This window comes from Centroberyx gerrardi, chromosome 2 (genome assembly GCF_048128805.1).
Source record: "Centroberyx gerrardi isolate f3 chromosome 2, fCenGer3.hap1.cur.20231027, whole genome shotgun sequence".
NCBI classification, from domain to species: domain Eukaryota; kingdom Metazoa; phylum Chordata; class Actinopteri; order Beryciformes; family Berycidae; genus Centroberyx; species Centroberyx gerrardi.
Genome location: NC_135998.1, coordinates 16,456,128 through 16,480,174, shown reverse-complemented (window position 1 = coordinate 16,480,174; position 24,047 = coordinate 16,456,128). Strand labels below are relative to the sequence as shown.

General features: G+C 44.3%; 1 protein-coding gene across 1 annotated transcript in view; it reads left to right on the top strand.

Annotated features, from left to right (window-relative positions):
* Nucleotides 1-718: 718 nt before the first annotated feature.
* Nucleotides 719-24,047, top strand: part of unc5cb (unc-5 netrin receptor Cb) — a 120,361-nt gene continuing 97,032 nt past the window's right edge. The window contains exon 1 of the mRNA XM_071914837.2: nucleotides 719-845. Within this exon, the coding sequence (XP_071770938.1) occupies nucleotides 728-845 (118 nt within the window). The 5' untranslated portion in view covers nucleotides 719-727. The remainder of the gene's footprint in view (nucleotides 846-24,047) is intronic.

Here is a 24,047-nt window from a genome sequence, read left to right as displayed (position 1 = left end):
GACTTGGTATCTGATGAACTATTGTAGCTTGCACGTGAACAGTTTTGCTGAGAATGTGAATCCCTTTCGGGCTACAGACTAACATTACACTTTAGGGCTATAGGCATCATCGACTCCAATGATTGTGTGCGGCGGGCCCAAGGCTTCCATCAATCATGTAATTGATAAACAGCATCCATTCCACGGTGCTGTCCAGGCCAGGTTTTGATACAGCGCCGCCACTCGCTGGAGTATTTGGATTGGCTGGAGTAGCAAGGTAGCCCGCAGAGACGGATCCTTCCCCGGTTCAATCCCGTCAGTGGAGCGCGAGGCGCGGCACATGCAGACAGGGCTCATACTCGCCTGCACGAGCGAAAGGTGCGATAGAGAGGAACTCCACGGAGGACTTTGGTGATTTTGGGGGAAAAGACACACCGGAGCATGAATTTATCATCAAGACATCGACCCACACATCTAGACAACCCGCGGAGGTAGATTTTAATGCAACATCCTCCCTGACGGAGGGCGATGCACGCGCGTCTTAATCCATAAACTGTCACATTTCATCTATTTAAAAAAACAACAACAACAACAACTCCTGGATACATTTTCTGCAGAGACATTTTTTTTGTTCTCTGGGTTTGAGGGGTGATATTTCAACCGCAGTTTACAAGGACCGAAAATAGTGTATTTGAGCGCAATTTTCAGTGACTTGGACTTGCCTCAGAGCGGAGTTTCACTCCTCATCATGGGGCACGGTGCGCAAACTGCCAGAGAGGGAAGACGAGTGCCGAGATCCTCTCCGGAGATGCTGAACATGTCCTGGCTTTTGCTTGTTCTCCTAGTGGATATCGGACGGACTCAAGGTAAACTTAAGAGGTTTTTTTTTTTACCAACTGAAGTTGCCTCAAGCGGCCAACTCCTCCAGGGTGAAAGTTCTGCAAACTCCTCTGTAGCAGGGATGTAGCGGAGGGTAAACCCACCTAAACTCAGTTTGCCCACCTTTTTATTTGCAGAATAGAGTTTACCCGTCTCTTTAGCCTGACTTGCATCTTCATGAGATTTATTCAGCCTACATCATAACAAGTAACAGCCTATCAAACTGATCTAAGTTAGGCTATATCTGGATATGACATTTTAAAGAATTTTTTTTATGCCTTTCCTAATAGCCTATAATTGATTTTTGAATTAGAAGGTTGTTTGCCTTATGATGATTTACCAATTGGAGGTCAGAGTTTATCCACCTTTTTAAAATTTCCCACTACACTCCGGCCGTGACAGAAGCTGAGGAGGCTATAATGTTTAGATAAGGTATAGGCCCACCTACCATATAGCCTGTTTCAATATGTATTTGGGTGAATATACTTTAAATACACAGAAAAGAGGTGGGTAGGCCATACTAGGTAGACCCGTGTATACCCTCAAATACACTAGGCTACTTATAGGCTTTGTCATATAGCCTGTTTGCCGGTTTGTAAACAAAAAGGGTGACAAGAGTCTCGTCTGTTTCTAACCAAAGAATGGATGTTGTTAACCTCTAGGTTAAAAGTTGTCTAAACTACAACTGGCACATTACCTCCGTTACACAGCCTATAAGCCTATATGTAATTGTAAAATAGCCTATTTGCGTGATTGTAAACAAAAATATATTTATATTTTGTGTGTGTGCGTGTGAGAGATGCCAAGTGTTTATGCCTCAGGAATTAAGGTAGGTGGGTTCTGCTCTTCTGTGGGCGATAAATAGTATTAAAATAATCCTAAATGAACCATCCGCAAATAATGTGATGGGATGTGGTAAAATTAGGGCATTTTCTGTTGCACGAGACAGACTTCTGTAAGGAAAGACCTAGCAGATGGGAATAAAGAAGAGCAGCACAACCTCAAACTGAAGGTCCGGCACCATTATTTAAGGTGACCTACCCAGGGATAAGGGTCTGTCAGCAACCCTATAGCTGCTCCAGCCCTTCATCACACTCCTACATAGTTAATGAGCAATGAGCGCAGGAGAAAGAGGAGGAAGAAAAACAGCACAGGTCCGGTTTCTGAAGGGCAGGGTGAGATGACATAATACCCATTTCAGAGCCCCAGAGATGCCTGCGCCATTGACTGGATGGGAATACGAACGAGGTCCTTCCCTGTCCATTAAGAAGTCGATACACCAGGAGAACATTGTTTGAGACTAATTAATGGGCCTGCTATTTTTGGGCACTGGTGAGCTCTACACATTTCCAAATCACTGGAGAGTCACTTCTTCAGTGTAAAACTACTGGTGATTAAAGTGGCTCACTTACCCAGGCGTTCCTCACGCACAGTGCAACACCGTCTTCCTCCCTCTTACACACATTATGTTCTAGAGAGTCATATGAAAGTGTGTTTTGAAGGTAAACCTCATTCGTGCATTTCAGCTGGCTGGGATAGTTTTTAGACGTTTTGCTTGAAAACCTCTACGCTTGACAAGGTAGGCTAATCCACCTTGCTTGATCGCAGCAGTAGCAGACAGTGAGAGAGATAGAGAGAGAGAGAGAGGGAGGGGGGGGGGGGGGGGGGTTGGAGTAACTAAGTATAACAGGTATGCTTGCGTTTGAAAGGACTCCCACTTGCTCTAGTTCCAGCTGGACAGCCGTGAGCATTAGGGGAAATAAGAGCGCTCTTTAACCTGCTGAACCCTTGACAAAGGAGACGGGCGGCCTACAAACTGCCACAGAAAGACACTTGAGAATTCTCCGACAGTAGCTCGATCGGTTGACCCTTGATGCAAGAACAGATGTCCACCTTGTACTCCAGCACAGTGGCAGACCTGTAGGCTACAGTGTGTGCTGTGTGTGTGTGTGTGTGTGTGTGTGTGTGTTGATTTGAATGCTGATGGAAGCTGTCAAGTCGTTATGGGAATTTTGAATATTTCTGTGTAAAAAACAAAAACAAAACCAATAATATGTGAAAAACAAGAAACCCAAGATATTATAAATGTTCAAAATATTATAAATGATATGGACTTGGACTGTTTGTAATTCTGATGTCTGGGCCTAAGAGCACCAGATATTAGGAACACTTGCTCTATCCATGAAATAGACTGACTAGTGAATCCAGGAGAAGGCTATGGTCCTTACTGATTTCACATATTAAAACTGCGTCAGGGGAAAGGGAGAAGTAGTTGAAGAGGAGGAGACGGGTTTTAGAAGGATTTATAAAATCTTGAGCAAATTGAGACATGGATTGTGCATAAGAGGACACTCTGTATTAGGAATATCTTCCTAACGTTTTGTACAATAAATGTGTGATGGATAAGAGAAAGTACATTTCAATGCGTTTTTAATTTACATTTTTCCAGGCTGATCTATATTATACTCAACACTGACAAATTTCAGTTAGGCACTGGAGCACTGGTTACTTTGGGCATAATACACAGGCAATCCAGCTCAGGGTGCCGGCCTCTTTGGGATTAGTTCACTTTTTCCACAGTGTTGCTCTTAGATTTCATCCTCTCTCTCTCTCTCTCTCTCTCTCTCTCTCTCTCCCCCTCTCCCTCTCCCCCTCTCTCCCTCTCTCCTCTACCTCTCCACTTTCTGGTGATGTGTCCTCTGAGTGTTGTTTATGGAGGGAAAAGTTAATGGATCTTTAACATATATGGTTGCTCAAATATTGTTTCAGTGTACAGTAAGACGTTGCAGTTTTACACACACTGTAAAAACATATGGCACCCCCCCCCCCCCCCCCCCCCCCAACACTTCCATACACACACTTTCAGATTGATCTGAAACTTGCTTTTAAAAAAGCAGGTAAGTGTGAATGTTATTTCTGTCATTATTGCTCTAACGGGTTTCCCCATTGCCTGACAACTGGCTCCTTGGGGGCTGCTAAGATTACGGCCGTTGCGGTCATTCCATAAACAGCGCCTGTATGCACAATGAACACATTGTGTGTGAGGAGGAATGCCTGTGAATTACCTAGTACGAAATCCCTTTGCCAGTGCCCGTGGCCTGACAATAGGACACACTTACATTTAAGTCATTTATGTAATTGACGGAAATTAAGAGTCAGTAAAATGCTCCCCTCTGTGTATAGGTGAAGGAAGAGGGCAAAGTAAACAGTATGTACGGCATCGCGTACAGTATGGTCTGACAGAGCTGAGTGGGGTCAGAGGTACATGCTGTTTGTTAGCCGAGCCGCAGACGGTGTGTGGCAGTGTGTGATAATTACTGTGAAAAGTGGCTGCTGAGTTTGCCTCCCTGCTCCACTTGATGTCACATTGTTATGAAGGCGAAAAAGGTATGTGAGGCTATTTTTGGGGCTGAGTGCGATTCTGTGCTCGTCCGGTGGATCAGGATATCGTCCGCTGTGGTGGTGGGAGCAAATATTGTTGCCGTCCTTGTGGTACCCGACCTGATCCGGACGTCTGTGTGTTCTTACTGTGGTTATTCTGTGTATTTTCTTTATGCTCCATTTTGTCGTCCACATTTAATCTTTGTTTGCCCAGTCTCAGCACCCATTGCTCACCGTCCTGGTAGGAGGCTCCCTCTCTGAGTAGCCCTGCCTAAAGTTACTTCCATTTTATTTTCCTAATTAGGTTTTCATGGGAGTGTTTCCTTGTCCTCAGTTGAGGGTCTAAGGTGGGGCTGTGCTGTTTTCGTTTATTGTTTTCATGATGTGGGCGTTGTGAAGTCCTTTGACACTGTAACAGTTATTAAGGGCAAATAAACTTGACTAGAGGGAGTTTAATAATGATCTCAGCATCCTGTGTGCCATCATCTACCTTCTTTCCTGAGAGACAGAAGAAAAGAGAGGAACGGGGAGGCAATGGGAGGAGTGTGAAGAGGATGATTGCAAGGACACAAAGGAGGCAAATGGGACAGAAAGATTAGTGGTGGGGAGCAGGGAGGAGAGGGAGCGGGAGGTAGGTAGTGGGGAGAGAGAAGGGTGAGAGCGAGATATGGAGAGAGGACAGGGACAGACAGGGGAGGAGAGGAGAGTGTGTCATTAATCACCCTGTGTGACACTCTCAACTACAGGGGAGCTTCACAGTGCAACATTCACTTCTATTAGCAGTCCATTAGCAGAGCTCGGCACAAGTAGCAGCACTTGACAAGCAGGCCTGTGCCAGAACGGCTGACCTGTGTCTCTACAGAGCAGATACTCCTCTTGTGCACCACCCAGACAGTGTGTGTGTGTATGTGTGTGTGTGTGTGTGAGTGTGTGTGCTAAGAGCTCTGTGAGGTAGGGACTAAGTCAAAGTGCACCACATCACGTAGAATATACTGTGACGTGTCGTAGCACATTTTGCTTTTTAAATTATGGAGAGCAGTTGAAACAGAGACCCTGCGTTCAACCATGCTACTGGATGAGTTAGGGTGTAATGATTGTAAAGATGATGGTGGTGGTGACCTGATTTCCTGCCTGCGATTTACCCTCTGCTCAAAAATGGCCCTTCAAAGTTGGAGATGGCTGGTGCATTAGATGTAATTTCTCATTCAAAGGCTTGGTGGCCTCTTAGCAGCCAAGAGCCCTGTGATTACAGGATCGAAGCCAAGGGGAAAGGGGGTGTGGACCACTGTCCCTGCTCTTGATCTACAGTTCAATTATGATTAGAGATCAGAGTCGAGAGTCAGAGAATCAGGGGTGGAGGGAGGTGGGGAGGAAGACAGAGCCAAAGGGAGAGACAGAGCGGGGGAGAGGGAGAAGTGATTACGAGTTAAGTGGCCCTTCTCATGCCATTATAAGCAGTGGGGCTGACAGAGCAGATCATGAGTGAGTATAAGTACACACTTCACCGCTGCCCTTTAATTTGGCATCCTGGCACCATGGCCTCCCCCTGGTGCTCAACCACTAATGTCCTCCTGCATTTTTGTGGCCCTAACAGGAAACCAGCCAAGGACATGCCATTATAAATGCAGGTAAATAACTCAGGTCGTCTGTATGAGGAGTATGAGTAACAAAATTATATTGGATGGAAGGAACTTTTATCTCGATAGTACCCTCTGTGTTTCTGATTTACATATACAAATCATTTTAGAGCCACTGTGCTGATAATTGAGTGATATAATCACTGATAAACTGATGACTCTGCTAACTCTTATCTGCTCGTCTTCATGTTTGTTGTATCGTTGTCTGATGAACTTCAGCATTTTGCCGTTATATAGCTGATGTAACCATGTGTGGACACAGCAAAAATGTCCTGTCCTGTTGCCATACATGCTATTCTACCTAGCAAAGAGGATTAGGACACAAAATAGGCAGAGTTAGGGAGGATTTGAGATGCTGCTGGAATGCCGGCACCCTTAATGCATGCACACAGACACTATAAAAAGCTCAAAGTGCTGATGAGCAGTAAAAGGCCTAGTCAGTGGGAACGCTGTTATTTCCCTAATGTCCTTTAACAGTGTTCCCTGCAGCCTTGGAGCGCTCCCCAGCCCGGCGCGGAGCAGCCTTGGTAGCCTACCACACAGCAGTACAGACCTGAGTGGTACACCGAGATAAGAGCAACTCCAACATCATCCTGCACTTTAGTGCCTACAGTACAATCAATTTCCTAAGGTGTGGTGGTAGTTCGTTTGAAGATTACCATTGTAAAATATCAATTGTCAGCTGCTTAATCAATTACATAGTTTAGCTTAAATTAGGATACTATTAGGGTTAATAGTTTTGAGCATTCTAGGACAGAGTTCAAAAAACAGTCAAGAGTAGATAATGATCGTCTCCAGTTGCTCTTTCAATCCACTGCTCTGTCGCTGTCTAGGGCACCTTTGATGTTAAAGCCGGGCTATATGTTCAGGGTTGATGGGAAAGGCCCGCGAACCGCCGAGGCAGTAACGAGCGAGATGATATCAATAGTGACTCATGACACCTGAGTCAGGCACAGCACGGAGGCTTTGCAATCACCTGTATTTTTACGTCTCTATGGAAATCCAGCCTGCTCTCCAGCGTGGAAATCCAGCTGCTATCTCTCCCTCTGTTCTGACGCTGATTGACAAAGCTAAACCCTTAATCCTGGCTTTGCCCTGTCTTGTGCTCAGAGCTGAAGCTTGACTCTCAAAAACTGCTAGTGGAATCGGACTAAAGCAAATATATAAAACCCTCCCGAAGAATAGGAACGGTATTCATCTGTAATAAGTCATTTGCCAAGCTGACGGGTATTTTGTCAAACCCTCAAGAAGAGTGATACGTCCATATACACATTTCTTATACATACAGACTAAAAAAAAGTTTGCCTCATCTTGTCACTGTTGTTGAATGCGTCATTCCTCTGTATTGGGGTGAGGGGGGGGGGGGGGGGGGGGGGGGGTTTCCAGACATTGCAATAGTGTCTGGCTGAGGGAGGGTTGTGGTCTATGTATGTCAGCAGAGTGGAGAGCGGGGGAAAGGAGGGAGGGAGGCATGGACCACTGGCCCCGGGTGAAACATGAGAGCAGGAGACCCACGCTCCCCATTTCCTGTCTCCACTTTATCAGCATCTTGCTCTCTGTATTCCTGCGCTCTTAAAGCATCCGATGAAAGCCCCTGCCACAGATAAATGTTTGTGCCTCCTTGTTTTTTATGGGGCTCAAATGAGGGACCTTATCCACCCCCTCCTCCTCCGGTCTCTCTCTGCTCCATTCCTCTGTGTGCTTTGAGATGCCACAAGAGAAGTTATAGCCTCTGGTTTACATTACAGTTCCTTACAGAGGGGCTGGGGCTGCCTAACAGGACAATGTTGGCTCTTGTTCCTCCACAGAAATAAAAACTCTTATAAGACAGAGGGAAAGGCAAATAAGTTGTTTATACCAAATTTGTGCTATTATTAAGAAATAAGTAATTTCACCCAGACGTCCGTTCAGGCTGGATCTGGGGAATGTAGCTGTAATCAACCTTGATAGAGGCAGAGGTGATATTCCAAACCGCTGACATAAACGCATAGTCATCACCTCGTACAGCATTTGCATGTACTTTTATTTTCTTAGCATTCTATATTAAGTGCATGGTGTGGATGGATGCAGTGAATGTGTGTGTGTGTGTGCATGGGTATGCGTGCGCCCGCTTGTGTATGCTTGCATATGTGAGTGTGTGTGTGTGTGTGTGTGTGTGTTTATTCAATAATAACACAGTCCGAGAAAGTCTGTTTCAGATAAATCTGTGTGAATACCAGACCATTCATCCCCAGGAAATCAATCTTTCTCATAATTCCCCTCATTTTTCTTCCATCTGTTATCTACAGAGCTGCCAAACAGACTTTTAAATAGAGCAGACCATTACCAGAGGGCAGAATTAAATGTGTGTCAGAATGCCAGCGTGTAATGTTGTTGTTTTTTACTCTCTCTGTTAAATGAGGTGCTAAATTAAAGCTTCACAATTGGTATGCAGCGTGGTGTGATCGATCCCTCCCATGTTCTGCTATTGACAGGAGCGGAGAAGAGTGAGTGTGGCGGCATGTGTTAAGAGTCGGAGATGCTTAATAAACCAGCGTTATTGGAATAATGCTGACTGTCAAAGGCATGTGATGAATGGCCCTTTTTGTCTTTTGTGTGTAATTATTCTGTACAAGTCTCAGCATAAACTCTGGAATTCATCACCAGTCTCTAGGAGGACGTTTTATTTCCAAAGTCAGTGTGAAAGCAAAAGAGGAGTTTCAGTGTAGAATAACCCCCCCCCCCCCCCCCCAACACCACCAAACACCCACCAACCCAACCACCCAATTGTGTGACCTCTTTTCTTCACTTGGGGCTCTGTTTCTGTGATTCCAGTAATAGTTTGCAACTCTAGATGGCTGTTGGGTGTCAGCACTTTCCTCTGTTTGTACAGCATGTGTTTGTGAGCCTGTGTGTGTGCCATATCTCCATGATCAGTCCCCGGTGACTTAAGTACTGGCAGACAGTGTTTAACTGGGGCAAGCTCAATGGGTCTCATTTAAATGGGGCCCAGACAGAAGCCCCACGGTGAAGGGTTACTTTATGACTCTTAACATGTGAAGCACACAGGCAGAGCTGCTACAATTTGTCTGCTAGCCAAAGAAAGGCATAAAGTGCTGTCCTGTAAGTTTCCTCATGATTCTGTCAGGGAACCACTGTGTCCTGCTAACTTTTAAAATCTGTCCGTTCAGAGAATAAGCGGTTGCCCTTTTTGTGAGGCTTTGTTTGCACCCATTCCTCCATTTTATGAAGGCTATGGAGATGAGGACGGTAATGACAGAACGCAGCGCGCATAGACCTGAAAGTTCACCGTCGTAAATGCCAGAATTAGTAATGAGCTCAGGGCGTCAGTCTCTTGATTGTCCTACACAATGTCCTACGCAAAGTGCTGGAAAACAGTCAAGTATACTGTCAGTCCTCACATTTACAATATTAGTGCATGTATGTCTTCATCAGCTTAAATGAAGCTTACTTTAATCAGTTGAAAATGATGTACAGTACAATAAAAGCTACATTTCAAGTGGTATAGGATAGTTGGGAGGGGTTGGCAATAGAGGAAAGATTACAACTGTGCACTTGCCCTCTCTCAAGGAGCTCGCCAAACAGCAGGAAGAAGGTGAATAATGGATGTTGTTGTGATGATTGCCCTGAAATGCAGAGAGAGAAGAAAATGGATGAGTTTGCCTAAACCAGGCCAAATGTCTAAATTGGCTCCATTTCGTACAGATATATGCATTCTCGCTCAAAATTCCCCCCCGTAAACACATCACTTCTCTGCAGTTTAACCTCCACAGGCTCCCAGTACGTTCATGCAACTCAGAAATATTAGTTCACTCTTACCAAGACATTTATGCCGCTGGTCCCTCTGTCTGACCTTAACTGAGCTGCTCTGTCCTGTGCTCTGCCAGATAAGAACAAGCCTTCAGTAGTGTTACTGCATGGCTGGGGAACACACTCTCTCTCTGCTGGGGCTTAGTCTCCATACACAAATACCTTCTCAAAGCTTTTAAGAACTCATTTTTGTGCTACTTTGGGTTCTTGAAACATGCTTTATAACTACTGCTTTACTACGACTAATAATAATAATGATAATGATAGAAATAATAATTATAATAGTGTGTAGTAGTACATAGGATTTGTACATACGTAGTATTTGTATTATTAGTATTATGAATTTATAGCTGATGGAAAGGAGAGCTGTGAATATTGCTGTTCCAAGACCTGTTATTACAGTGGAACGCACTTGAAAAAGTTCTAACATCATTACTTTCCCCTTAATGCAGATTTACTGTAGAGCCTTCTTCTCTCAAGTCAAGCTGATGGAGAAATCAGGTCTGCGTTTGGAAAAATTGATTGATCTCTAGTAAGATGACGGGCTTGTTTCTCTAAGTCCAGACCTCTATAAACCATGACCCCATACAGTACACAGCTGTACTGCAGTCAGCACACTAGCGTAAACTGATACACCATAATGGCTTGCTGCAGATATGCTGGAGCATGTGCAGCGGAAACCGATAATTCAATGGTGACACACCAAGCACAGGGGTTCCCAGGTTTTTAGGCTGACATGAGGTAAGCTGATCTGTGAGGTAAAAGCGAGGGGTTACACTGGAGGGAGGTGGAGGGGGAGGGCAACATGGGGTAACCTCTGCTGTGTAAAGGAAGGAGCAGTGCACTGGTAAATCATACCTCCTGAGGAGTTTCCTTCAGTAGCCGCTTGCATAAATCCTGCTGCACACATTCCTTAGCCCTCACATTTGCAAAGCAGCACATTACTAAATCATGGTATTCTTGTTTTTACAAGACTGCGAAGACTTACTTGCTCTCTGTTAGTTACATTTTTGGTGTTATCGTTGTTTTTCCATGCAAAATGTATTATTTAGCAGCCTGCTCCAGCACATGAGGCCCCGCCAACAAAAGCAGTGATACTGGCCAGAGCAAGAGGAGAAAGAGGAGAAGAGAAGGTGGAGACAGGGAAAGGAATGAGACAGAGATAGCACAGCCACTCCTAAGCTGCATGGCTTTAACCCACAGCATGAACAGGCTGAGAGCATCCAGGATTCAGACACATTAGCCCACAGCTATTCTGGGCTGCTTTGTGTGGCTTTTTGTTCATGGAAAAGAAGCAAAAGTGTGGTAAACAAATACAACAATGTTGAAGGAACCAATCTGTTGTAAGGATTGGCCAGCTTTGAGTGTTACCAACTCACATGCATATTTCCATTCCCCCAATTTCTTGGGAAATTTGGTGGGGTAATCTGAACCCTATTGTGTTGCTTTTCTGTGGAGCACCAGATACCAGCGCAACCTGGTTTTGGTTTTAACTGCCATTTTTCTTGCTGGCAGTTGTTTCCACATAGATTGAATTTGAGGGACGAGGGCATGAGAAACACAAGCTGGAATATTTACATTGTAGCTTCCATTTTAGTTCCTTTTGCCGTAGTTTGTTTTAATAAGAACTTGACAGAATGCAGTATACTGTTTCAGGAATTTCTATGGGGCATGTCAAATCCAAGGAGTGTCAGTGGTCATTCCTTTGACGTACCGTTCCCTCTGAAGTCGACAAGGCTTAGAGTGGTCGACGCTTTGAGTCGAATGGATTGGTCAAAGCAGTTCTGACACACACAGGCACATAACAAGGGGCGGACGAGTGGGAGGGCAGCAGAGATGAGCGCCTTGATGGATGTGTCACAATGAGGGGATGTAGCTGTCTAACCTCTATCAGCGGCAAAAGGGCCCCTCTACCCAGCCTGTCACATCCAACTTTACTCTTTATTTCTGTCTTTCCCTTTGTCTTTGGCTGACTCATTTTTTTCTGCCCTCACTCTATGAGAAAGGGGGTTGGGTGTCAGCAGGGCAAGTGTAGTGTCAGGGCAGGCCTACAAACACAGTTTTTGTAGGAAAGGCTTACAAGATTATATTTGTTCCGCCTAGCCCCAGTAACATGGCCGCAATCTTCGTCCTTTGTATTGGGGTGGTCTCTAGGGAGAGAGGCAGACATTTTAATTCAATCAGCTGCAAGCAGCAATAACGCATCCCCCTCCTAAAACTCACTCATCTCACTTTAGTGATACGATTACGAGCCGAGCTGCATTGGCCATCTTGTTGTGATTATGTGTGTTTACATGGGTGGGAGGTGTTTACTGTGGAAACTGTGACCCCCTCCTGCTCCTCATTTAGCTACTGAAGAGAAAGAGTTGCTGTGAGGCTTCATTTATTTATCATCTCTGGAAGAGAGTTATAATGATTCTCTAAGTAGCATCACAACTCTGTCTTCCAGTCTGAGTCCCATTCCCTTGAGGTGAATGGTTCCAGCTTTAGTGAAAAACGTCTATAATTGCTCTACACAGACACACAGCCTGTGTGTGTGTGTGTGTGCGTGTGTTTGTGGATAGGGATCAATTACATACCATCTACTCTCCAACAAGAATTGAAATTCAGTCTGAATTAACTTTCCATCTTTTTTGCTTTGTAGAACACAGAACTCCTTGTAAAGATGGAAATATAGGCCGTATGCAGATTATTGTTTGATCTATGTTAAAAGTGTCACTAACGTATGGAATTGCTCATCAATTTTACAGCACTTGTATACATTCATACACACAGTATTCATCCCTTTCCACTTCTAATAGTTTCTAATAGTAATTTTTTTTCACCTGTTTACTTTTTGTTTGAGATATACACAAAACAAGGAAAATTCTAAGGAAATTCTAAAATTCAAATAACAGAGGTACAATTTAATTTAAAAAAGCATTCAGCCTTTTTTGTCCATTTGGTGTATATGGACTCTGATGCCAAACATTTGCTCTTTAGGTAACAGTTGAGGAGAAAGAAATGTGTTCGAACAATTCTGAAATGAAAAAAAAAAAAAAAAAAAAAAAAAAACATCAACAAAAGAACTGCCTGTCTTACATATATGAAATGCAAATAGTGGGTGAACACTTCATGTTTTATGTCAAAAATATAAATAAAGCCTGAATTTTATACTGTCATATTTGTTGCATTTACTGTTTATGTAGCACAAATAAATTTGTAAACAGTAAAAGGCGGAAGGTAGTTTTTGAGCGATTGCATCTACAATCAGTCTCTTAAATTAAAAGTGGCTTTTCAAAAGAGAAAATCTAATCATTTTTCCCGGTTCATATTTTTAAGTACCTGTCTCCCCCTGGCCATTGTATCGTCCCATTAGTCTAGTATTCTAGTGATAACATTGCCTCACTAATCTCACTGATGTTTACATAGCCCTTTCAGGCCCCAGCACTCTGCTTTATTGGTGCTGCATCATGCGCAGTGTTTTGACCATTGTTTACTCCACAACATGCCACTAGTTATCTCCTATAGCAAATGGCCGTGTCTTAACCAATCTTGTCTGGCTTTTGTCTACTTTCCTTTTTTCCATCGGATGAGCAGCCATTTAGCGTAAGGGTCAGGGTTGTAATTGACAGCCACCACTAAACAAATCTGCCTGGCTCGGCGGTAGACCGACCCCGCCTCCCCTCCCCTCCCGCTACTCTAATCTAACTAATGCACCCATGTGTGTGCTGGAAAGTGAATTAAACGTAGAAAACTCAATACCTGATCCATCTGACAGAGCTGCCTGCATGCACATTAGCAGTTTCTCTGCAGCCTCTGTAATTGTGTTACACAAGTTGGCTGCGGTAACGATCAGGCCTTACACACACTTACACACACTTATACACACTCTCCCTGTTGTCGTTAATCGCTGCCTTCGCTGGCCCTGGAGGCGTAGAGCGGGCCCAGAACAGAGCAATCGAGACGGAAGATGAGGCGACTAGTGCAGCCCCCGCCTCAAGGCTGACATGAAATGAAAAGCATAGTGTGTGTCTTTGTGTGTGTGTGCGTGCATGTGTGCTTTGCATGTTGGTGTATTGCATTGTATCTCCTTTGTTTCTAAAGCTGTGAACTCTTTGTATCTGCCTCTCTTCCTTCTAATCAGCGTCTCTCCCGGCACTCCTGCTGTGTGGCCTTGTTTCTCTGCTCTTTTTCTCTCTTTCTGTCTTTCCCGTATCCCCATTGCTTGCTATCTGTGTGCTGTCTGCTGCCCCTTGCCAGAGACCACAGCAGGATAAGATGAGCTTACACTCTCCTCCCTTCTTCTCTCCTGAGCTATGCAGACAACAAGGATAGCAAAATGATGTCTCTATGAAGTCTTTTCTTCTTAATTACATTAAGCAGCAGATAAGTGGTGCAGACTCAGGAGATGTACTGGAATTCAACAACTATACATATATATGACATGTATATATGATCAAATGAATGTTAGTTTCTCATTGGACTAGTGTTATACCATACTTGGAATTTGTACCAGGTCACTAAGCATATAACATTTACAATTGTCCTCTTTAAAGTCTTTAGTGGATCTACATGCGCGCACTTTATCATTTAAGGCCCTGAGAGGGGAGAAAGAGAGTGAGGAAAAAAAAAAAAGAATTGAATGGTTGAATAAGGAGGTTGTTGTGTTGATTTGCTGGGTGTTGCCATGCAAGCAGCCATTTGCCCCGGCCTCACTAATGGAGACCTCAGTTTGAATCCAGCGAGAAGCTCTTTAAATTTTTATACCTTCTAACAGGCTGATTTATAATGATGAGCCCCAGACTCTTTCCACAGCAGCAGGACAGAATAGAATAGAATACTGGGGAGAGAGGGGGATGTATATGGCGAGAGACCATGAGGGGACATGCTACAGGCATGGGAAAATCCAGCAGATAGATGGTGAAAGATGACCTCCCCCTGTAGCCCGGCTCACGGCTGACAATGTATAGACACACTGTGTTGTCCGAGGGAACCCACTGACCTCCACACAACCACTAAGGTCACCCCCCCCCCCCCCCCCCATGCTCCCAGCTCACAGGGTCCAACGATACCCTACCTGCCAGATGACACCCCATGATCCCCTGCCTGGGAAGAGGAGTGGTGTGTCTGTCTATATGTATGTGTGTGTGTGTGTGTGTGTGTGTAAAATTCCCTGGGGGAGGATTTGTCAGAGAGTAGGTCATCAGATATGCCTGTGAGCGTGCACGCACACGCAGGTGCACGCTCACGCTTGTTTGCTTGTGTGTGTGTGTGCGTGTATAACAGGGGAGGAGCAGGGAAGAGCAGGGGTGGGCAGCTTCGTCATGCTTATCTGAAAGGTCACTCTGTCATTGTCCTTCTGCGGTTCACAGAAACCCCCCTGTGGTCACCGCAGGGGCAACTGGTCCTGGACAGACAGATGGGGAAAGGAGGAAAATAGTCCAAAGATTGGGAGAGAAGAGAGAGAAAGGAGAAAGTAATGAGAGAATGAAGAGTGAGCCAGTGAAAGGGTTAATTGGTCCAGGTTTGGAAGCACAATCCCTATTGGAGAGGGGAAGGTGTGGAGGTGGGGACTTGTCCTCCTGTGTGTACGGGCCAAATCTCTGAGCGACACTAATCCTACTGGTTCTGCTGGTTATCCCTCCTGTCTCCCTCCTCCCTTCATCCCTCGGTAGGTATGTCTCCGCAGCCAAAGGTCCTTTGCTTACATCCATCCCCCCTGTTTTCCCATTCATCCTCCCTCATCCCCTCCTCACCCGCCTCTCCTCTAGTGCTCTGTTTGTTTTCACTGTTGTGTCCCAGTGACATTAGCCACAGTAATCCAATTGAAAGCTCCTCAGACCCAGAGCTGGGTTCGGTGGGGTTCAGGCGTTTCCATGGGGATCACATGGATGCCTAATTAAGCTCATTAAAGCTCGTTATTAAAGCTCGTTAAATCTCATCCTGACATGGCGGCACAGCTCCTGGTGTCTAACTTTACTAATTCATACACTAATACTCACATACACACACACACACTAACGCGTGCATGCACAAACACACACATAGAAGTCACAAGTATAATGCGCTTTAGTGGGTGTAATTAAAGCTCTCAGTAAGCCCTGCGGTTTCCCTACTCCTTGGTTTGAGCGGAATGGAAAAGTGACGCATAAGGACTTTCAGAACAATATCATTTACATAACCAAACACAACCATTTGTGCTTGTACAGAGGTGATGTGAGGTTAGAGTAAGTGAGTATTTGGAAAAGTAGAATTTTCCCTGCCATGAGTGGAGACACATGTATCATTCATGAATGACATGTTTGAGTCATGGGATAAAGTGGAAGGCTACGGAATAAAGAATTCTTACTTTCTTTTTCACCCACTAGATACATGCATGGACACACACGCACACACACACACACACACACACAATGGACCATGTTACTCTGTGCCCCTTGACCCCTCTAAGAGTTTACACCTCCATTCCAAATATTGTTCTTTGGCTGTGAGGAGGAACAGTAAACCACAGTGTATTTGGGGTCTTCAGGGGGCTGTATGGAACAGTGTGTGTGTGTGTGGCGTGGTGTTAGAATAGCCGTTTTGGCTGAGTGAGAAGCAAAGCTGGGGAGTACAGCCTTGAGAGAGATACAGAAAGAGAGAGAGAGAAAGAGAGAGAGAGGCTCCCCTCACAACCTGAATCAGCCCTTTGATGCTGACTGGCCTTGACATCAACAATGTGGCCTTTCACAGCCCTCACCCACCTCTGAGGAGCTTACCAAAAACACACATACAGTCTCTCTCACCCTTTCTCTCTCTGTCTGTCTGTCTCTCTCTCTCTCTCTCATTTTCATTGTTTATTTTTCTAGGCTTTTCGCCCATTCACAAAGAAGTTACACTTCAGATGGAAAGAAAATGAGTGTGAAAGAAAGGGAAGGAAGTTGTTACGTAGAGTGAGTGAGAAATAGAGAGCGCATCGGACGCGGAGAGAGACAGAGAGAGTTCTGTAGTCTCTGCTGTCCTGACCATTCTGTATATTCCCCCTGGAACAAATGAAGCCCGGAGATCTTGTTAAGTCCTCTGCAGAAATTACATTGTAAACACCAGAGAAATAAAAGGATATTGAGCTGAGCACAATGAGGAAACGGCCCGGGCCAGAGGGACACACAACAAGACAGTGGCTCTCTAAGTACCTCTAACACTTTTTTGTGTTTCCATTTGTGCCCGTAAAATAGTTCCTCCTATGCTCTACTTCCGTTCCCTTTCCCTTGACATGAAAGGGCCTTCAACCACTAGAGTCTTTCAAATGTAGTCTGTGTCACAATGACTGTGGTTAGACAGCCGGTCTATAAATGAAGTCCAGTCCTGGAGGCTTCAGCGCTGAGATGAATGTTGAAACACTTGAAGTGCTCTGAAGGGAGGGTCTGAAGCACAACACCGCCTGCCGAGGGACATCCATCATTGACATCACTACTAATTTTGGTGACATACTCAACAAAACATGCCCAGCTGTGTATGAAAGAAATACATGATGTCAGTCTTTCCATTTGATTTTTTTTACTGCTTTTCAATGCTTTTTTTTTTAATGCTTTTCAATAGCTTACAAAAGTGGAGAGTTATATCAAACATGTGTTTCTTACATACACTATGTGTCAAAAGAATTGACTGTGATTGCACTGACAAATGACTTGTGCCCAGATGTGTGTGTCAGCCTACTGGAACATTAACTCTATGCTTAATCTTTCTTTACTCTGGACGGGCTGTGATGGACCTGTTAATATTAATTAGCGTTTGTATTAGCTCACCAATAACCTGGCCACATTATGCCGCTATGGGCAGAGAGACATTCATAGAAGTTGACACAGTTTGACAGAGGTGAAGGTCTCTCCCCTGGGCTATGGCCTTCTGCTTGGTTTAACAAGCTGTGCAGTGCAATGATGACTCTATAGCCTGCGGTTTTTACTTCTCAATCAGATGTGATCATACACCAGTAAACTTAACTGTAGATACTTTACCAAGATAAAGCTGTTGCATGTTAAATTTCCATGTATACGAGACTGAGAGACACGTTCCACTCCACTTTTGTTTCCACTGACTTCCCTTCAAACCCAGCGAGAGGCCAGTGGTTAGGACATTAGCTCGGTCTCCTCTGACCCTCTCGACTTAAACACATCTCACAGAGCATGCTATTTCCTGCAGATGAATAGTACTCTGTGATGAGGAGAGCTAAATGCATCCAGTCATTTTCCCTGGAGCATGAGTCTGTGTTTAGGTGACGGGTCGAACTAAGGATGTGGGCAGTCGCAGTATGGCCGCCTGGGTGCCTCGCCGCCTGCTTCCCGGTCTCGCCGCCACGTGGACGCTGGGCCATTAAAGCCCTTGTTTGTTTTTTTTTTCCTCAAAGAGTGGCTTGTGTGGTCAAGTCCCAGCCAAATGCCTGTCCTGAAGACATTAACACACGACCTGGCTCTGCGTGTGTGTGTGTGTGTTTGACTGGAGCCAGGCGAGGCGCTGTAGCTGCTGAATTGGAGTGTAGAGAGGAGTTCAGCATGATGGCTCCTCTCCTCGTGCTGAACTCCATTATTTCTCCTTGATTACCTTCAGCTCCCTGATCCTCCACCCCCGGCCCTCCAGGCCTTCACAACCACGCTACATCACCCCACCTGCCTTTCACGATATCCATCTCTCTCTCTCTGTCTCTCTCTCTCACACACACACACACACACACACACACACACACGAACACAGGACAGATTCACTTCTGCTCAGTTGACACAATTTTGTGTTGTGCATCTTGAAATTCCTACTTACATGTGAGATGCTGAAGTGTCTGTTTGGATATGAAAGTAGGAGGAAAGGAAACAGATGGAGAAGAAGAAGAAGGGAGTGAGAGGAAGGACAGTCCACCTTCTGCCTACTCATTACTTCCTAGATATAGTGAGACGTTGATCTTCATTGAAAAATATCAGCGGTTGAAACTGTTAGAGGTCAACTCTTTCGTTCTGAGACATCTGTTGGGCATGTCTATACCTGCTGGGGTGGTTATACTCTCACAAATTGAAAATACACGCACTGCGACCTCCAGCATGTTATTTTTACATGCCTCTTTACATAAACAAATATATTTTTTCATTTTGTTTAAACATTTATTTAACCTGTCAGGTCAATTATGAACAAATTGTTGTTCACAGTATCTCTTGTTTACCATATATAATGCCATCAGGGTGTTTTTTTTTTTTTTTTGCTATATGAGAAATCTGTTTTCTCTACTTGACACTTGTAAAATTTGAATTTTCCAATTCATAATCAATTAGTCCCTGGGTGATTAAACATCTTCAGTTAAAGTCATTGGCCAGTTACAGTACAGTGATTACAACAATGGCTATAGTGGACATACAAGCTTTCCGCTGGACATTGATGATTTAGGGAATCTTGTTTGCTCAGCCTGTAAGCGCTAGGTCAAGTCAGCTGCTGTCAGGAGCCTTTGAGCTCCGTCCAGCTGCTGCCTGCCTGCCTGCATGCATCCACCGCTTCCACAGCTTCAGTGGTCAGAGGCTCATATTCCAGTCTTTCTGACTGGGTGGGTTTGCTTTGATAGTCAGGCCTGTTTACTGCTCCATGTCCTGGGGGCTAACTGGGCTCACATCACCTCCAAATGAACTGAAGAGTGAGGGAAATATTCAACACAGCTGTGCTTACTCTGAGGGCCGGGGCCAGGAGAGACGTGCCGCTGCGCTTTCAGGTACGGGGCAAACCTCGCCTCTGATGGCGGCTTCAGAGAGCCTGTTTGCATTTATAAAAATGTTTGCTTGGATATGAAAATAAAGATTTCCCTAATGGCTAGGGATGGAAAGGTAAAGAGAGAAAGTGAGCTGGATGGAGATAAAAGATTTTTTTTTTTAACAGGTAGGAAAGCAGCTAAACCTGTGTGTGTGAGGGAATAGCAGCATCTCCACAGCAAATCAAAGGTAGCGGGAGTCGGAAGACTCTAGTGAGTAAACTATCCTTGAGTAAATCCAGCCAATCTCTCCTCAGAAGCTTAGAATTGGAAAAATGGTGTTGTGAATGTCATTTACTGTACTTTGTTTTGCCTCTGCCATATGTCTAGTGCAGGCTTGATGCACAGTCCCAGTTGTATAACATTCCCTCATCCTGGACTTCTTCCTCTTTCACTTTAAGATTGATGTGTGATGGGGAAACGTTCAGTGTCTACTCTTCTCTCGCTCTGTCAAGGTTTCTCTTACCCAGGTTTGTTGCTTTGAACAATTTACCATCCCTGCTCTTTCTCTCTCTGCACAATGGAATGCTCCAGGCTGGCAGCGGCTATATGAGTGGCACAGCGAGATTGCCATGTAATGAATAGAGGGCATGGCTGGCTATTTGGCAGGAGTGGATGGGAGGGGATCACATATGCTATTAACGTGGGCAAAGTCAGGACTTATGACAGGTAGTATGGAAACAGCTTTGGCCTGCCAATGCTCCTCGCTCACCATGTTTTCTGAACAGTTTTCTGGTTTGCGTTCAATATGAAGTGGCCAGCTGTGGCGCAGATGTCACTTATGTGTGTTTGTGCTGTATGACCATGCCTAGCTTGCTCTAATTATCAGCCTATTCCTAATTCCATGGCTGTGTCCTCGCAGATTAATGCAGACGCGTGCATAGCCAATGTTTGTTTGCCCAATTAATGATTCATAAATTGAGTTCTCGCTCCTGCTCTACTCTCACCCCCCTCTCTCCTTCTGCCTTACACTCCCTCTCTCTGTGTTGTGCCTTATTTCAGTGCAGTACACACACACACACACACACACACACACACACACATATATGCATAAACACGTTACACCATATACAACAATATACCATATTGGCCTATATATAATAAAATATATCGGCCTACTATACTGCATGAGAGGCATAAATAAGCTTTGACACTGGTTCTAATTAATGCAAAAGACATTTGACAAATGCAAATTTACTGAATTGGATTTCTTCCATTTTTTGAGGCGTCCAAATGTTGCCAAGTATCAGTGAAAGCACAGCCCAGTTCAGCGTGGAAGAACTGTTGTCAAGAGAACTGGAAAGTCATGAGCAAGCAGCGGGCGAAAACATGTTGTGAGTGTATCCACACTGCCCACTGTGTCGCTGGCGCCCAGGCCGGCCCCCTGTTTGTGTGTGTATCCTGCACCCCTCTGCTCTGCTGGCCCTCCCTACCTCCCCTCCCTATTTCCACTCATTCTTTCCCTCCAATCTTAGCCTAGTGTGAGTTCTGGCACGCCGGCTCTGCCCTACCCTGCTCTCCTCTCCACTTCCTCCCCCTGGCTCGGTGGCCTGGCTGCCCGGCGGGGGCAGCCTGCTCACCTCCGGGGCAGCTGGCATGCCTGATGGCCCCATTCATCAGACCTGAGGGCGAGGGCTGGGGGCCCACAGGGAAGGAGGGGGCATCATGGGCCTTGTTGTTGACTTTATTGGGATAGTTATTAAATAGGCCATGATGACAGGGGAGGTAGAGGAATGCTTTCAACTCCCTCTGCATGAGACGTCCCATACAAACCCTGGGACTGGATGGATGTCGGCAAGGATGGAAGGCGGGAGGGACAGAGCAAGGCAAACAGTAATTTTGTAAGCCTGCAACACAGAAGGGGGGAGAAAAACAGGCAGAAAGATATATTTACCAAGACAGAGACTTTCAGAAAATGAAGTGGGAATTGGAAAAAAAAAGAGCATGAGGGAAATAAACAGAGTTTTGAGGGTGGAGATAAAGCTCCTAGTTTGTTGTCTTTTAAAGACAGATGACTTGCCCTGGGCGAGGGGCCGGGGGCCGGGGCTGTTGGGACTGGTGGCTGAATGGCTGATGACTGAATGACAGAACCCCTCCTGAGATTGGCCATTAACACACACACACACACACACACACACACACACACAGAGTCCATTGAGTGGCCCAGCGGGAGAGAGGACACAGCCACTGGGCCAGGGGCCAGGGGAGGGATACAGAGGGCACTGGAGGTCTCTCTCCACCGTTTTGGATACAGCCAGCAGTTAACTACTGGCATGGGAAAATCCAGCCCCGTGTCTCCACACCCTCAGCTGCATTCATGCCTAACAGTAGCACATCCTTGTGTGTGTGTGTGTGTGTGTGTGTGTGTGTGTGTGTGTTCGTGAGCTTTCACTTGACCCTAACCCTGCTCCACAGCTGTTGAACAAGGGAGGAAGAAAGCCGTAGTGCCAGAAAGAAAGAGAGGGAGAGACAGAGAGAACGGGGATGAGAAGACTTGAGCGTAGACCCTGGGGGCAAAATGAATGACTCATTGACATCCTCTTGGCTAGGCTCAGAAGTCTGGTTCTTCTGAACAATGCATGGGAGAGTTTTATTTCACTCCATTTATTAGCCCATTTATCATTGAGGATTTTGTACTAGTTTTCTATGCTAATGCTCATTGGACTTTCTAATATGCAACATTATCTGAGCTTCACCCACATCTAATGGAGGTAATTTTATTACCTCCACTCTCTGTTTCAGACTTACCTACATGCTCTGATAGTAAATAGCTAACGTTACCAGTAGGTCATCAAATTACCATTTGGTGGCATAGACTAGTTGTTCAGGTTAACTACAAATTATGAACAAACCCAATGAGACAGCAAAATCTGCACAACACTGTAAAATAATAATAATTTCCTCGTTTGTTCTTGATTAACACATCTCCTGTAGATGAAGAGACAGATCAATTACATTTTAATTGCAATTAAAAATGTTTAACTGGCCTATCAACCAAGTATTTTTACTATAATTACTACGATTATTATTTGTATTGGTATCAAGCCAAGCCAAGTCATTTTTCAAAATAAAAACCCTTCTTGATGAAAATAAAGAACATATTTGTGAAAGACTGCTTTAAACAAGTATGGAATTATTTTCTGTACACCCCAATAATATGTTTTTGACAGATTTGAAGCTTTAATTTGAAGGCAAAAGCACCTAACTGGCTAAATCTCTTGCTCCTTGAAGTAGCTGCTGATTGTGTTTTGGGAGGTAGGTATGCAGCCAGCTGCTGACTAATCGTTATGAAAATGAGAAAAATAACTCTAGTTGGGTAGAACCTTGTTGTCAAGTAGACCTATACTTGTTATATCATTAAGTCCAAAGTAGTAGTGGTAGTGTGCCTTTACTACCCAGTTTATATTCATTTATTAAAACTGACAATATTATATTTTACAACATCACTGATTTTAAATGATTGGAAATGAATAATGTATGGTATTATATTTGATAACATTTAAATAATTGAATAATAAATACAATATTTGAATGTATATTTAGACAAGCTTCTTTCCTATGACATTGACACAATGTGCAGACCAACTGACAACATTATAGCGAGAGATCCTGGAATTTCATTTTCTGGTTTTGAAGATGGAAGTAGTTACGTTTTGGCAAACTTTGCTCATCTGATTATGTTGTCAGAATGTTGTGGTGACATCATTTGGTTAGCTGGGTGACTGTCAGAGAGTGTGTGTATGTTAGTGAGGGAAAACACAAAAGTTGGAAGGTTGGAGCCAAGTTTACAGTGAAAAAAATTACCCATTTCGGCACTCATTACAAAAAAACAAACAAACAACACACACACACACACACACACACACACACACACACACACACACACACACACACACACACACACACACACTGCCCCCAACACACTCACAGGCATGTGTGCAGCCCTGCCCATTAACTTTCATCCCTCTCCCCAGTCTTGTAATCATCTTGTCAATTAACCTGGAGGTGGAAGTTTGGAAGTTTAAATGACAGACTTGTCTCCCTTATCATTTTCACTGATGCCTCATATCTTTGCCACTGTTTTCTTCTGGTTTCAAATCAATGCACAGTGAGTGAGAACAGAGAGAAATTGATGCATGCCAGGAAAATCAGGAGGTATTTAAATTTGACTTTGCTGATAATCTCAAGGTTGCTCTTCCCCTGCCTGCTTTTCTTTTATTTCTTCATGAGGTGTAAACTGACAGAATTTTCAGTACACAAATGATGAAGCAATAGAGCACTAAATGTGTGTTGTTGCTCTTTTGCATAAAGAGGTGTTTCCAAATTTATTTCAATAGTTTTAAACAATAATCCCTATTTACCTACATAGGCTTTTTAAACCTCCAATGGAAGTAGTTTCTTTCAGTTAAAACTATAAAGAACTATAAAGCTGTTATGTTCATTATGGAGTAGCAATTTATGTCATAAAGAAAACACATTTTTATACAATCAAATGCATTTAGTATTTGACCATTGATAACCTCCAATACTGCATTTGTTTTCAGAATAGATTGTATTTTTTCATTAAACAAAATGAAAAACTCCATAGTAATGTTTTTTGAATAACTATGTCACAAAAGGTG